At 34.6% G+C, this 14,083-nt stretch overlaps 2 protein-coding genes across 2 annotated transcripts; both read right to left on the bottom strand.

Annotated features, from left to right (window-relative positions):
* Window positions 1-2,885: 2,885 nt before the first annotated feature.
* LOC121312095 (interferon-induced protein with tetratricopeptide repeats 1-like) lies at window positions 2,886-5,136 on the bottom strand. The gene is made up of 2 exons (XM_041244109.1): window positions 5,111-5,136; window positions 2,886-4,641 (listed from the first exon to the last, which is right to left on the bottom strand). Exons 1-2 carry the CDS (start codon window positions 5,134-5,136, stop codon window positions 3,198-3,200), a joined length of 1,470 nt encoding a protein of 489 aa, XP_041100043.1. The 3' UTR covers window positions 2,886-3,197.
* A 2,288-nt stretch (window positions 5,137-7,424) lies between these two features.
* On the bottom strand, window positions 7,425-13,497 carry LOC121312096 (interferon-induced protein with tetratricopeptide repeats 1-like). Its single transcript, XM_041244111.1, has 2 exons — window positions 13,471-13,497; window positions 7,425-8,881 (listed from the first exon to the last, which is right to left on the bottom strand). Exons 1-2 carry the CDS (start codon window positions 13,495-13,497, stop codon window positions 7,610-7,612), a joined length of 1,299 nt encoding a protein of 432 aa, XP_041100045.1. The 3' UTR covers window positions 7,425-7,609.
* Between the last annotated feature and the right edge of the window lie 586 nt (window positions 13,498-14,083).

The following is a 14,083-nucleotide window of genomic DNA, read 5'->3' on the forward strand; positions in this document are numbered from 1 at the left end:
CTGGGAAGTGAGGCACAGATAGCTAAATGCATTGGAATGTGAGTTAAAAACAAAATATCAACCACCAAAAAAACCAAAAAACGTCTTGGCAAACTGTCCCGTTAAACCAGGAGCCATATTGTCACCCAAATGATTAACAGAGTTATGTTTCAGGGCAAATAATGAACAAGCTAACAGTGCTGGCTTCATTTAACCAATTAAAGGATGTAGAATAAAACAACAAATGCAGGTGGTAACATAATAACACCCAGCCTTTGTATTTGCCTATGGCTTCTGTATCATGTGGATTTTTCTTAGTACGCTTTTCAGCAAGGGTATTCAGTTAAAATAACACTTCTTGCATTCCACAGACAGATTCTTAAACCTTCTTTGTAGTGTTCAATAGAATCTGACTTTCAGTTTTTTGAAATTAAGTGTGAGATTTCCATAGCAGCGATGTAGCGCCTGTAACTCTTTTGGCTGGATATTTGGAACTCTAAACAGATTCTTAAATAAATCTTCTCCTTTTCGGAAGTGATCGGATTCAGCATACATTACAGCCAGATCCATCTGAGTGTACATGTACATCGGGGTCTGATTGGGTGCTATTTCCAATTGAGGAATGTGCAGAACGCAGATATGTTTTTTCACAGCTATGTGTTTAACACCGGTCTCCAGTTTCCTTCACATTGGACTCCTATAAAGAAACCTGCATTTGAGAACGATTTGCACCAGCCTGCAATCCTAACTGGGGCTGACAGACCCCAGATCATACTGGTTCCATCTTAGTCTGCTGCTGTCTATGTAAACCCACTTGGAAACAAGTCATTTTTTTTAAAAGAAGCCCCTGAATCAATGTTTCTGATGTTTAGAAACTGGAAGCACAGAGGATACATTCTGTATCACCTGCTGTACAGCAGTCATTCTGAGACACCTTGATTATGTGCAAACAGCTATATTAAATAATGAAACAAGTTTATAACTACAGTGCGGCAGTGTGTTGTTTTTTAAGCCAACCAGCATGTTAAGACATCATTTATTTTTTTAATGTTTTGTGATCCAGATCTTGCAATGCATCGATTTATTCATGCATCGTATCGTTTGACAACTATCGATTGTCAAGCCTGTGCATTTTTTTTGTGTAAAGGGTTTAAGCAAAGGGAAGCTTTTATTTTTTAATAAATTTGGAGTCTGCAATTATTTTTGCCATTAAGGTCAGGTCTGACTCATTAAATCTGCATGCGATTGAGCTCACTTTCTCTTTCTGAGACTAGTCAACCTCTAGTCTAATCCACACCTTATTTCAAACTTACTTTAAAAAAAATATGAAACAGATATTGTACAGACACAAAAAACAAGTTAATAGTTTGCATGGTAACAGAGCAGAATGGCAGGAAAATCCAGCACTTTGGCCCATATACATAAAAGATGGTGGTAATTTGTGGCCATTAAAAAAATATATAAAAATGACTGGGCAGTATTTAACACAGGATTTTTAAAACTACTGCCTGGTTATTTTATCAGCCAGTAATGGGGTTTAGATCATGGATTGTTACTGAGAGATTGTATCTAACCAATTGTTAGAGGTATGCAAATGAGCTGTGTCCTCTACCTAAGATGTAAATGGCATACATTGTCAATTTACATTGTCTTGTTATGGCTACGGGACATGTCTGGAGACAGGCAGGTTGTCTGAAATAATCGAGTCATAAATTTCACACACATATGCTGGACACGAGTGAGAGATTAGGGGCAGTGTAGGTTTTTTGATTTAAAAAATTTATGATATTTTTATATAGCTTATATGCACAAGCCTTCCTGAAAAAGAACTGTAACCACGAGAAATGTAATATTTGTCACAGTTCATGGTATTTGACTTTTGGTTGAGAAAAAGGAGATATCTAATGTTAGCACATTTCCTTTCCAGTGCATAAGAAAGTATAGAAGGTCCTGAAGTTGAATGACAAATGGCACAGCAAGACAGTACCACACAATTACATTAAAATAGCCTAGCATTCATTGCTAAATGGAGAAACAAATATGTTTTTATTTGTTACTGTATTCCCTCAGTTTGCAAATATCTGCACAATTCATTCACATACAATACATACAAGAATAATACATCTAAACTGTGTTTCTCATCACTAAATTAATAACACTAATGTGTTTTGTGCATTTAAAACATCTATCCTTTTGTGTCTAAAGCCTATAGCTGACTAAAAACAATGAGATACAATGTAAATGCTTTTCTTCCTTTCTTTCTATGGTGACTGCTATTTTGTAACAGCAAGGCCTGTGCCTGTTCAGAATATGTGATACTCTTTTGACTGGGTGAAGCCTAACTCATGTGTACGTATATATGTATTATATATCTATATATATAGCTTATATATATATATATATATAATATATATAGATAGATATATAATATATATATTTATATAAATAGGGAGAAAAGTAACTTACGTGTTTAAATTATAATCATCAACTGGTTATTAAAGTTTTTTTTTCATTTTTACTTTAACAAAATAAAAAAGCACTTTCTTAGACAAAGTCCAGATATTTATTTGATCATTTCATTGTTAAAATACAAGACAATGATATTTCGACTGCTAGGTCTTCATCAGATTGAATAAAATCATCGGAGAAGTATCAATTAGTTACATCACAATTAGAATGATAAGATTTTCAATTAGTCAAATCACATCACATAATTAAAAAATAACACCATTATTGATTATACATTTCACAATTATGAATCAAATAAAAAGAAAAAACATCTCATTAATAACTAAAAGCAGATAAGCAATGACAGAGGTCAGTTCATTTTCTATTAGTCAATTCATGTCACAATTACAAAAAACAGCAATTTTAAATTAAACATGTCACAATATTTAAAAGTTTAAATATTTCTCTAATGATTCAAAGCTGGTAAACAATGACAAAAATCAATTCATTGGGTCAAGCCACATCACGTAATTCGGACATAGTATGATTATCAATGATACGTTTTGCGGTTGTCTTTCCAAATAGTAACATCACTTTAATATTTAAAAATGGATAAATCTGTTGTCATAATGTCATAATAATGACACAATCAGAAAATAACAAAACAGGAGTAGCAATAAATATTCCACCTCTATCATTGAATTTTAATTTATTTTAGTACGAGTATTTCTTGAGGTAGAGCATATTATACAGACACACTTGTGAAAAGATTATACAGTGCCTTTGTACTGCAATGAGTCACACAGGTCAAAAATAGCACCCATGTATCTTTCATTGTCTGGGTCATGCTTCAATGCCTTCTCATAGTAGTCGATTGCTTGTGGTAGCTCGTTTCTGAGTTCATGAGCTGAAGCCAAAATGGCAAAACCTTCTGCATGTTGATTCATTGCAATACGTTTTCTGGCGATTTTTTGTAGCCGAGCATAACACTTGTTGCTTGCTATAGATGTATTTTGCATTTGTAATCCAATTTTATAATGTTTAATAGCATCAGGCTCTGATTTTTTGTAATAATACTGGAAGTTCCCAAAACAAAGATGTAATCTCTGTATATCATCAAGCCATGTAAATGGCGTGTCAAATAACCTCTGATATATATTTTCTGCTTGTGGCATGTTGTTAGATTCTGCATACATTTGTGCCAGATCTAACTGAGGTTGAATTTTTGATGGCTTCATCCTAACAGCCTTTTCTAAGTGTACAATACTTAATTTAACAAATTGCTCAAACTCTGTGGGATCCTGATTCCTCTGGCCCTGGAATTTGCCAATTTTGGATCTGTAGGTAAGTCCTAATTGATAGTGCAGAGGATGTGAATCTGGTGCTGCTTGCAACGCCTCTTTTAATACCTCCAAGGATTTGTCTGGACAGCCATGGTTTCTGAAAAACCGTGCTGCATGTACAGCAACACTGGGGCTTTGTGGTGACAGCTTCAGAGCTTGATTCACTAATTTCAGGGCTTCCTCATTTTGTTCATAAAGCTGCAGTTTTATTCCCAGGTGTACCATGAGAACTGGGTTTTCTGGATCTAGCTCTAGAGCATGTTTTAACTGTTTTAGTGCAACTGAGTCTTCAGCACAAACTGAAGGTCCAAACGTTTCAAGGCGGTACAGCACAATGGCATAATCAGCATTCCACTCCTTCTCATCTGGCTCTTCTTCAAGAGCCCTTTCAAAACATTCTTTTGCTATCTTATAATGTTTCTCATCACAGACCTTCAAAAAGGACCATCCCTTCTCCGCGTACACAATAGGAAGAAGGACACTGTAGCGGGAGGCTGTGGGGAACGTCTTGCAAATGTCTTCCAGCTTCTCCAGGTAGCTCTGGGCTTTGGTGAGCTCACCCATGTGATAGTGCACCCAAGCAAAGTTTCCATAAGTAACAATGACCAGCTTCTCAAATTCATCTTCATGGTCCTTCTTTGTTATCTCTTCAGCTTGTTCTAGATATTTCAGGGCTTCTTCATTAAAACCTTTCAGGTGCTTCACATAAGCAAGGTAATTGTAGAGTTTTCCCTTATATTTTTCCACGGAGAATTGTATATTTTCAGGAATTGTGATTTCCAAATCGTTAATCTTAATTTCTTCTTTTTTCAAATCCCATGTGAAGTGACACTCTAGTTGAAGCAATTTGTCATGCAGGGTATTTTCTGAGCTGTAAATTACAAGTTATCAAGATGATAATGAAATTCAATATTATGATAACATTTTCCAGTAGAAATATCTATTTCAAAATAATTATATTGACATTCCTGTACAGAACCCATGTGCTGAAAGCTGCTTAGACACTGAGGCCCAGACAGACCTGCTACTATACATTTATAAAACTAAACTAGTCAAAACCCTGAGATGGAACTGTAGTCCAAACCCCTTAATTTACACTACCATAAAATAAAAACTTTTGAAATGTAACTTCCTTTAATTTTCCTCTGATTTTGTTTTAGTATGTATACCTAAACATTGATTTGATATAGAGCTTTGGTGTCTTAAGCATACATTTAAATAGTAAAAGAATAATTGCACACAATCTACCTTACAAACACATTGCAAACATATGTCTAGGTATTTGTATTAACTCATAAATTTTAAAACTATGAGAAAGTTTCTCTACAGTTAAAAGTTGCAGTCCCGGGAATCCCAATTCCGCCATCCTGTACGAGATAATCCAGGGTATTTCAGGATTGTATTAGACAACTCTGTTTCAATTTTGACTCATGATTTTCACGTGCTTCATTGTACATTGTACATACTACCTTTTCTATTCCACGCTCTGTAATTAGTCAACTGATATGTTTTTTTGTATGTTTGTTTTTTTTAATCTTTAATCAGTGCGTGAGAAATAAAAGCTCAAAGACCTGCAAAAAATAATACAATGTGATGCCGGTTCTATTACATACTCACTAACAATCAGCCCACAAAGTCTGGTGACCTGTAGACATTACCAGACAAGAAAGCAGGTAGAAGATGGTAAAAAAAAAAAATGAAATAAATACATAAATAAAGAAAGTAATTAATTAATTAAGAACATAAGAACATAAGAAAGTTTACAAACGAGAGGAGGCCATTCGGCCCATCTTGCTCGTTTGGTTGTTAGTAGTTTATTGATCCCAAAATCTCATCAAGCAGCTTCTTGAAGGATCCCAGGGTGTCAGCTTCAACAACATTACTGGGGAGTTGATTCCAGACCCTCACAATTCTCTGTGTAATTAATTGTATTACATGAAAACTACATAGAAGGACTTGATTGATTGTTATTTTTGATTGATTTGCCTGCTTTTAAGAGTTTGAACAAATGCGTTTTCTTGATTAACCTTAATAAAAGGCTGTATTTATGTTTTCACTCTGGCTACTGAATGATCTTCTTGCTTTACGACAATGGATCATGGAGGCTGTGTGAGTCCAGTGGTTAAAGAAAAGGGCTTGTAACCAGGAGGTTCCTGGCTTAATCAGCTGACTCATTGTGTGACGCTGAGCAAGTCACTTAACCTCCTTGTGCTTCAGCTTTTGGGTGAGATGTTGTTGTAAGTGACTCTGCAGCTGATGCATTGTTCACACACCCTAGTCTCTGTAAGTCGCTTTGGATAAAGGCATCTGCTAAATAAACAAATAATGAGATCAAACGGAAAAATAAATATTCAATTCAGGTGTTATAAGAGTTTTACCAGGATCTCCTCTGTCCACTATTATTTTTGTTTATATATATATATTATATAATATATACATGAAATAAATATAGCATATATATATATATATATATATATTATATATATATATATATATATATATATTGCTTTAACACAACAGAATATTCCAGACAGTTTTTTTTTTACTTTGACCCGAGACAAAACAAACATGATGACAGCATCTTGGATTTGAGACAACGAAATTGCAAAATCACAGGATTCAGAAAAGGCATCGGGACTGCAACCCCTATCTACAACAGATTTCAAATTGAAAGACATGGGGCCATATTTTATAGTAGAGAGAAATCGTTGTAAAAGAAATATTGGATTTGTACTTAGTAGAGATACTAGTATGAACATAATTTACACAATATTGAAAAATACATCTAGTCAAAACGTGTCATTGAATTTTAATTTATTTTAGTATTTCTTAAGGTATAGCATATTTTAAGGACACATTTGTGAAAAGTTAGTACAGTCACACATCAGCACATTTTTTAAACTTATACTTTCAGAAAATAAAAAAGTCATTCTCTTAGACAAAGTGCAGAAATGTATTTGATCATTTCAACTTTTAAAAAAAAACAAGACAATGACATTTCAACCACTAGGTCTTCAACAGATTGAGTAAAATCATCACAGAAATTACTTTAATAGAGTAACAAAGTATCAATCAATAAGTCAAATCACATCACATAATTAAAGAATAATACTATTATCGATTATACATTTCACAATTATGTATCAAATTAAAAACATCTCTTTAATAATTAAAACCAAATAAGCAATAACGAAGGTCTGTTTATTTTTTATGTCGATTCATATCACAATTACAACAAATAACTGTTTAATTATATAACTCACACATTTTAAAAGTTGAAATATTTCTCTAATGATTCAAATCTGGTAAAAAATCAGTTCATTGGATCAATTCACATCACATAATTAGGACCTAGTATAATTTTACATTTATTATGAATCAAATAAAAAAAAAAAAAACATCTCATTAATAACTAAAAGCAGATAAGCAATGACAGAGGTCAGTTCATTTTCTATTAGTCAATTCATGTCACAATTACAAAAAACAGCAATTTTAAATTAAACATGTCACAATATTTAAAAGTTTAAATATTTCTCTAATGATTCAAAGCTGGTAAACAATGACAAAAATCAATTCATTGGGTCAAGCCACATCACGTAATTCGGACATAGTATGATTATCAATGATACGTTTTGCGGTTTTCTTTCCAAATAGTAACATCACTTTAATATTTAAAAATGGATAAATCTGTTGTCATAATGTCATAATAATGACACAATCAGAAAATAACAAAACAGGAGTAGCAATAAATATTCCACCTCTATCATTGAATTTTAATTTATTTTAGTACGAGTATTTCTTGAGGTAGAGCATATTATACAGACACACTTGTGAAAAGATTATACAGTGCCTTTGTACTGCAATGAGTCACACAGGTCAAAAATAGCACCCATGTATCTTTCATTGTCTGGGTCATGCTTCAATGCCTTCTCATAGTAGTCGATTGCTTGTGGTAGCTCGTTTCTGAGTTCATGAGCTGAAGCCAAAATGGCAAAACCTTCTGCATGTTGATTCATTGCAATACGTTTTCTGGCGATTTTTTGTAGCCGAGCATAACACTTGTTGCTTGCTATAGATGTATTTTGCATTTGTAATCCAATTTTATAATGTTTAATAGCATCAGGCTCTGATTTTTTGTAATAATACTGGAAGTTCCCAAAATAAAGATGTAATCTCTGTATATCATCAAGCCATGTAAATGGCGTGTCAAATAACCTCTGATATATATGTTCTGCTTGTGGCATGTTGTTAGATTCTGCATACATTTGTGCCAGATCTAACTGAGGATTAATTTTTGATGGCTTCATCCTAACAGCCTTTTCTAAGTGTACAATACTTAATTTAACAAATTGCTCAAACTCTGTGGGATCCTGATTCCACTGGCCCTGGAATTTGCCAATTTTGGATCTGTAGGTAAGTCCTAATTGATAGTGCAGAGGATGTGAATCTGGTGCTGCTTGCAACGCCTCTTTTAATACCTCCAAGGATTTGTCTGGACAGCCATGGTTTCTGAAAAACCGTGCTGCATGTACAGCAACACTGGGGCTTTGTGGTGACAGCTTCAGAGCTTGATTCACTAATTTCAGGGCTTCTTCATTTTGTTCATAAAGCTGCAGTTTTATTCCCAGGTGTACCATGAGAACTGGGTTTTCTGGATCTAGCTCTAGAGCATGTTTTAACTGTTTTAGTGCAATTGAGTCTTCAGCACAAACTGAAGGTCCAAACTGTTCAAGGCGGTACAGCACAATGGCATAATCAGCATTCCACTCCTTCTCATCTGGCTCTTCTTCAAGAGCCCTTTCAAAACATTCTTTTGCTATCTTATAATGTTTCTCATCACAGACCTTCAAAAAGGACCATCCCTTCTCCGCGTACACAATAGGAAGAAGGACACTGTAGCGGGAGGCTGTAGGGAACGTCTTGCAAATGTCTTCCAGCTTCTCCAGGTAGCTCTGGGCTTTGGTGAGCTCACCCATGTGATAGTGCACCCAAGCGAACTTTCCATAAGTAACAATGACCAGCTTCTCAAATTCATCTTCATGGTCCTTCTTTGTTATCTCTTCAGCTTGTTCTAGATATTTCAGGGCTTCTTCATTAAAACCTTTCAGGTGCTTCACATAAGCAAGGTAATTGTAGAGTTTTCCCTTATATTTTTCCACGGAGAATTGTATATTTTCAGGAATTGTGATTTCCAAATCGTTAATCTTAATTTCTCCAACAAAAGTTTGGGCGGGGGGGGGGTGGCCCCATGTGAAGTGACACTCTAGTTGAAGCAATTTGTCATGCAGGGTATTTTGTGAGCTGTAAATTACAAGTTAACAAGATGATAATGAAATTCAATATTATGATAACATTTTCCAGTAGAAATATCTATTTCATAATAACTATATTGACATTCCTGTACAGAACCCATGTGCTGAAAGCTGCTTACACACTGAGGCCCAGACAGACCTGCTACTATACATTTATAAAACTAAACTAGTCAAAACCCTGAGATGGAACTGTAGTCCAAACCCCTTAATTTACACTACCATAAAATAAAAACTTTTGAAATGTAACTTCCTGGGGGGTTGTTAATTAGGTTGGTAGGGGTTATGAAAGTGGTGTGTTCTAAACAATCAGGGGTCATTAGCAATAGAAAATCGTGTACTACACATAGATAATCATCAAACACACATGATTATCACAATAATGTGAAGAGTTACAATGATTAAGTATCCAGGTATCAATGTACACGGTGACGTTTTGATGGAATCAAGTCTTGTGGTAAGTCACTATAGATCAGTCATATTCTAGTACTCAACATTAAGTTTACTTAGACTTCACTACAACATACTTAGTGCTATACCATCTTCTACCACGAGATGTCCATCCTCAAACAAAAAAAACGGGGGGGGTCGAATGTCATGGTGCTACCTCTAGTAGAGTCAAGGACAACTCAGTTAGGATCATCGTCACTCTCATAATACGTCCTCATAACCGCTCTCTCATTTTATCTTATTCATATTCGATCTGTCGATAGCAGCACATAAGTTAACAAGGCTTATCCATGTCACTTTACCAACGTTTATACACTGAAGTACATCCCGTAACCCACATAGTCAGAGTACTATCTTTTCTATTCCACGCTCTGTAATTAGTCAACCGATATGTTTTTTTGTATGTTTGTTTTTTTTAATCTTTAATCAGTGCGTGAGAAATAAAAGCTCAAAGACCTGCAAAAAATAATACAATGTGATGCCGGTTCTATTACATACTCACTAACAATCAGCCCACAAAGTCTGGTGACATGTAGACATTACCAGACAAGAAAGCAGGTAGAAGATGGTAAAAAAAAAAAAAAATGAAATAAATATGTATTTATTCATGAATTAATTAATCTTATTAGAACATAATAAAGTTTACAAACGAGCGGAGGGCCATTCGGCCCATCTTGCTCGTTTGGTTGTTAGTAGTTTATTGACCCAAATCTCATCAAGCAGCTTCTTGAGGATCCCAGGGTGTCAGCTTCAACACATTACTGGGGAGTTGATTCCAGACCCTCACAATTCCTCTGTGTAATTATGGTAGTACATGAAAACACATAGAAGACTGATTGATTCGTTTTTTTGATTGATTGCCTGCGTTTTAAGAGTTTGAAACCAATGCGTTTTCTTGTTAACCTTAATCAAAGGCTGTATTTATGTTTTCACTCTATCTGGCTACTGAAGATCTTCTTTGCTTTACCAACTGGATCGGGACCGGCTGTGTGTCGTGGTTAAAGAAAGGGCTTGTAACCAAGTGTTCCTGCATTAATGCACTGACGCAGTGTGTGACGCTGAGCAAGTCACTTAACCTCCTTGTACCTTGTACTCAGCTTTTGGATGAGACGTTGTTGTAAGTGACTCTGCAGGTGATGCATAGTTCACACACTCTGTGATAAATGCATCTGCTAAATAAACAAATAATGAGATCAAACGGAAAAATAAATATTCAATTCAGGTGTTATAAGAGTTTTACCAGGATCTCCTCTGTCCACGTTATTTTTGTTTATATATATATATATATTGCTTTAACACAACAGAATATTCCAGACAGTTTTTTTTTTACTTTGACCCGAGACAAAACAAACATGATGACAGCATCTTGGATTTGAGACAACGAAATTGCAAAATCACAGGATTCAGAAAAGGCATCGGGACTGCAACCCCTATCTACAACAGATTTCAAATTGAAAGACATGGGGCCATATTTTCAAAGCATTTCCTTCATTGTTTCATTTACTCCTGTTTTTTGAAAGGAGAAAAAAAAATATATTTCCCTGTTAAATTTTACAACATGAGAATACCAAAGCAACTTTTAACGTGTTTACCCAAAATAACTTGGAAATATATAAACATTAGTGTGGTGGTTTTGGTTTTGTAACCTTTAAAAAAAAAATAGAAGTTCCATTAAAACTGTAGTAAACACACTTGAAAGAATGTCCATATGAATGTGATTTTCTAGAGACTTGTATAAAGTTAATTTCTCCATTATTATGAACTCAGAATGACGACACCCTCAGTGATTTTTGTTTTTAAAATGCTCTTCGCTTCGATTCTGTCTTGTGTTTTTAATGTACAACCTTACTACAGAACATGCCTGGAAAATAGCACCGAGATCGCCAGTGTGTGATGCATGATGTATAAACTTTGAATTGTGATCTATATATGCAATGAGTATCATAACACTCAAATAACATAGATACTGTAAACCAATACTGCACATTGAGCTTCCATCTTGCTACTGGAAACTATAAAACAATAATACTCACGGTTATCAAGATGATCTACCAATGATAACTGTTGTCAAATGAAGTTAAAGTTGGTGGTTTTGTAAATGGGCTTCCTTGTGTATATTAGTGTTACAATAACAGGAAAAAAGAAAGGTTGATGGGCTCGGATTCGACAGAGTCTTGGCTTAAATTTATATTTTCCATTCCTTAAGATAAAACATTACTAACTTTTTGTAAAAAAGAGGAAAATACTTATTATCCCTTATACTAAAGCATTTAGTATTAGTGGTGTAATGTGCAGGTGTCCTTTCATATCAATAGTCCTATACAGAGATCAGTTTAATTTGTAGGAAAGATAGAAAAATACTCGAATATCCATCAAACAAAGCTAAAGATTATTTAGTCTCTGTCCTTGTATGTGGATAAATAAAAAGACTTAGGTAGCTATTTGGGGGGCCCCCCTTTTGGTTGAGCTCACCCATGTGATCAGTCACCCCAGCATAAGTTTCTGAATATAGTAACAATGACAAGCTTTCAATAGTTCACCTTCAGGTCCTTTCGTTGTTTATCTCGTCAGATTGTTGATGAGATATTTTCAGGGTTCGTGTGTGTCCTTCATTAAAAATTTCAGGTGATCATCATAAGCACTGGTAATTGTAGAGTTTTTCCTTATATTTTTCCACGGAGAATTTGTATATTTTCAGGAATTTGTGATTCCACATCGTTAATCTAAGTTCTTATTTTTTCAAATTGTTTCCCATGTGTGAAGTGACACTCTAGTTGATAGCAATTTGGCAGGCAGGGTTTTCTGTAGCTGTTATAATTACATATGTTAACAAGATTGAGTAATGACAATCATATTTTATTGGATAACATTTCCAGTAAGACATAATCTATGTTTCATCCATATAATTATATTGACATCCTGTACAGATAACATGGGATTGAATCAGCGTGCTTAGTGACCACTTGATCGGCCCAGAACAGACCTGCTAAATATACATTTATAAAACTAAATATGTCATAAACCTGATGTGATGGAACGTGTATGTCCAAACTCGAATTCAACATAGCAGTTTTACTACTAACATTAAAATGAAAAAAACTTTTGAAATGTATTAAACGTCTTTAATGTTTCTTTAATTTTTCCTCTGAATTTTGTTTTAGTGTGCTACCTAATAGTACCGCTGTGTATCTAAGGTTAGCAACGTCCGAGTTATAAACTGAAAGATATGAATATTTGCTTTTAAAATGAAAACGTTATTGTATCAAACTCGTAGTATAGTAACAAGAGCTTTAGTATTGTGATTTTCAAATGAAATGTGTTAATAAATCAATCCGTTATGCTTTGAAATTGAGTCGAGGCGTGCTTGGTACTCGAATGCATTTCTCATTAAACGGGAGTTGAATTGTCGCGTGTCGGTATCACGTCCTGTCTCAATGACTAGATAATGGAAAGCTAGTGCAAAGATGCTATGTTGATTAATGAATGGATAGCAAATGTCGTGTTATTGGAATACTACAGGGAGACGGCCTATCACCAAGTGCAGCAACCAAAGGGATATATAAAAATAATGGGAATAGTGTATTTAGTGAATTGCTTAAAACTGCAGTGTGTCATGTTTATCCACAATGTAACATTTTTGTTGAACCACTTCATATTGAAATGCTGATTTACAGTTAATCTGGTGTGTAGGTATAAAATCAGACGCGCGGATCTAAAAATAAATAAAAAAAATAAATTAAACCCTCAACAGTCGTTTACCCTCATGTAGGCTGTAGATTGTAGGTTACAAATAAATAAGTTTGAAGTGACATTTGTGTTTTGTAGTTGTTAGTTATTATACGGTTTTTAAATGTCTTTTGCTATAACAATCCGTTATAGGCCTATATTGACGCTTTTAAAAGATATAAATGTCCCTAACCCAATACACAATTTTTCTATACCTGTTCGGTGAATTCCTCTCCAATCATGTTGAATGCATTTGCTCTGGTAAGTTACTCTTTGCTCATCTCTTTCAATAAACTCAACATAAAGTAGCCACCGAACACTTACAACATTATAAGAACACTGTATATGCACACAAACGTGTGAAAGTGTACACTGTACATAAAGTGTGTGTGTGGGGGGGGGGGGGGGGGGGGGGTGGAGTCTGACAACATTACAAATATGTTTTGGCAAAATCCATGTCAATGATCTGTTGCCTCAGCCTGTAAGGAAACTTTGTTATATCTAGTATGCCGTTTTCTATAAGATTTCATTATTTATTATTAGGTTGTTGTATTATTTTTATACCTACAGATATTGAATTAGCTAGGTAGTCTGTAAGAAATTAACCCTTGTCCTGTACACCCTTTTGTGTTCTTCTTGTTGGTTTATCGTACGGCGTCATGCAAGCCACCGCCTGTTACGGATTGTCTCATTAGGTGAGTTATAAACTCTTTCGTTACTTAAAACCCTCCTTTTCCAAGTGCAAATTAACTATTGATAAATTATGACAATTAACAGGGATTTGCTTTTAAATTCCCTTGCAAACAAAATAAATAGTCGCAAGAAACA

The sequence above is a fragment of the Polyodon spathula genome, unplaced genomic scaffold (assembly GCF_017654505.1).
Source record: "Polyodon spathula isolate WHYD16114869_AA unplaced genomic scaffold, ASM1765450v1 scaffolds_3538, whole genome shotgun sequence".
NCBI lineage: Eukaryota > Metazoa > Chordata > Actinopteri > Acipenseriformes > Polyodontidae > Polyodon > Polyodon spathula.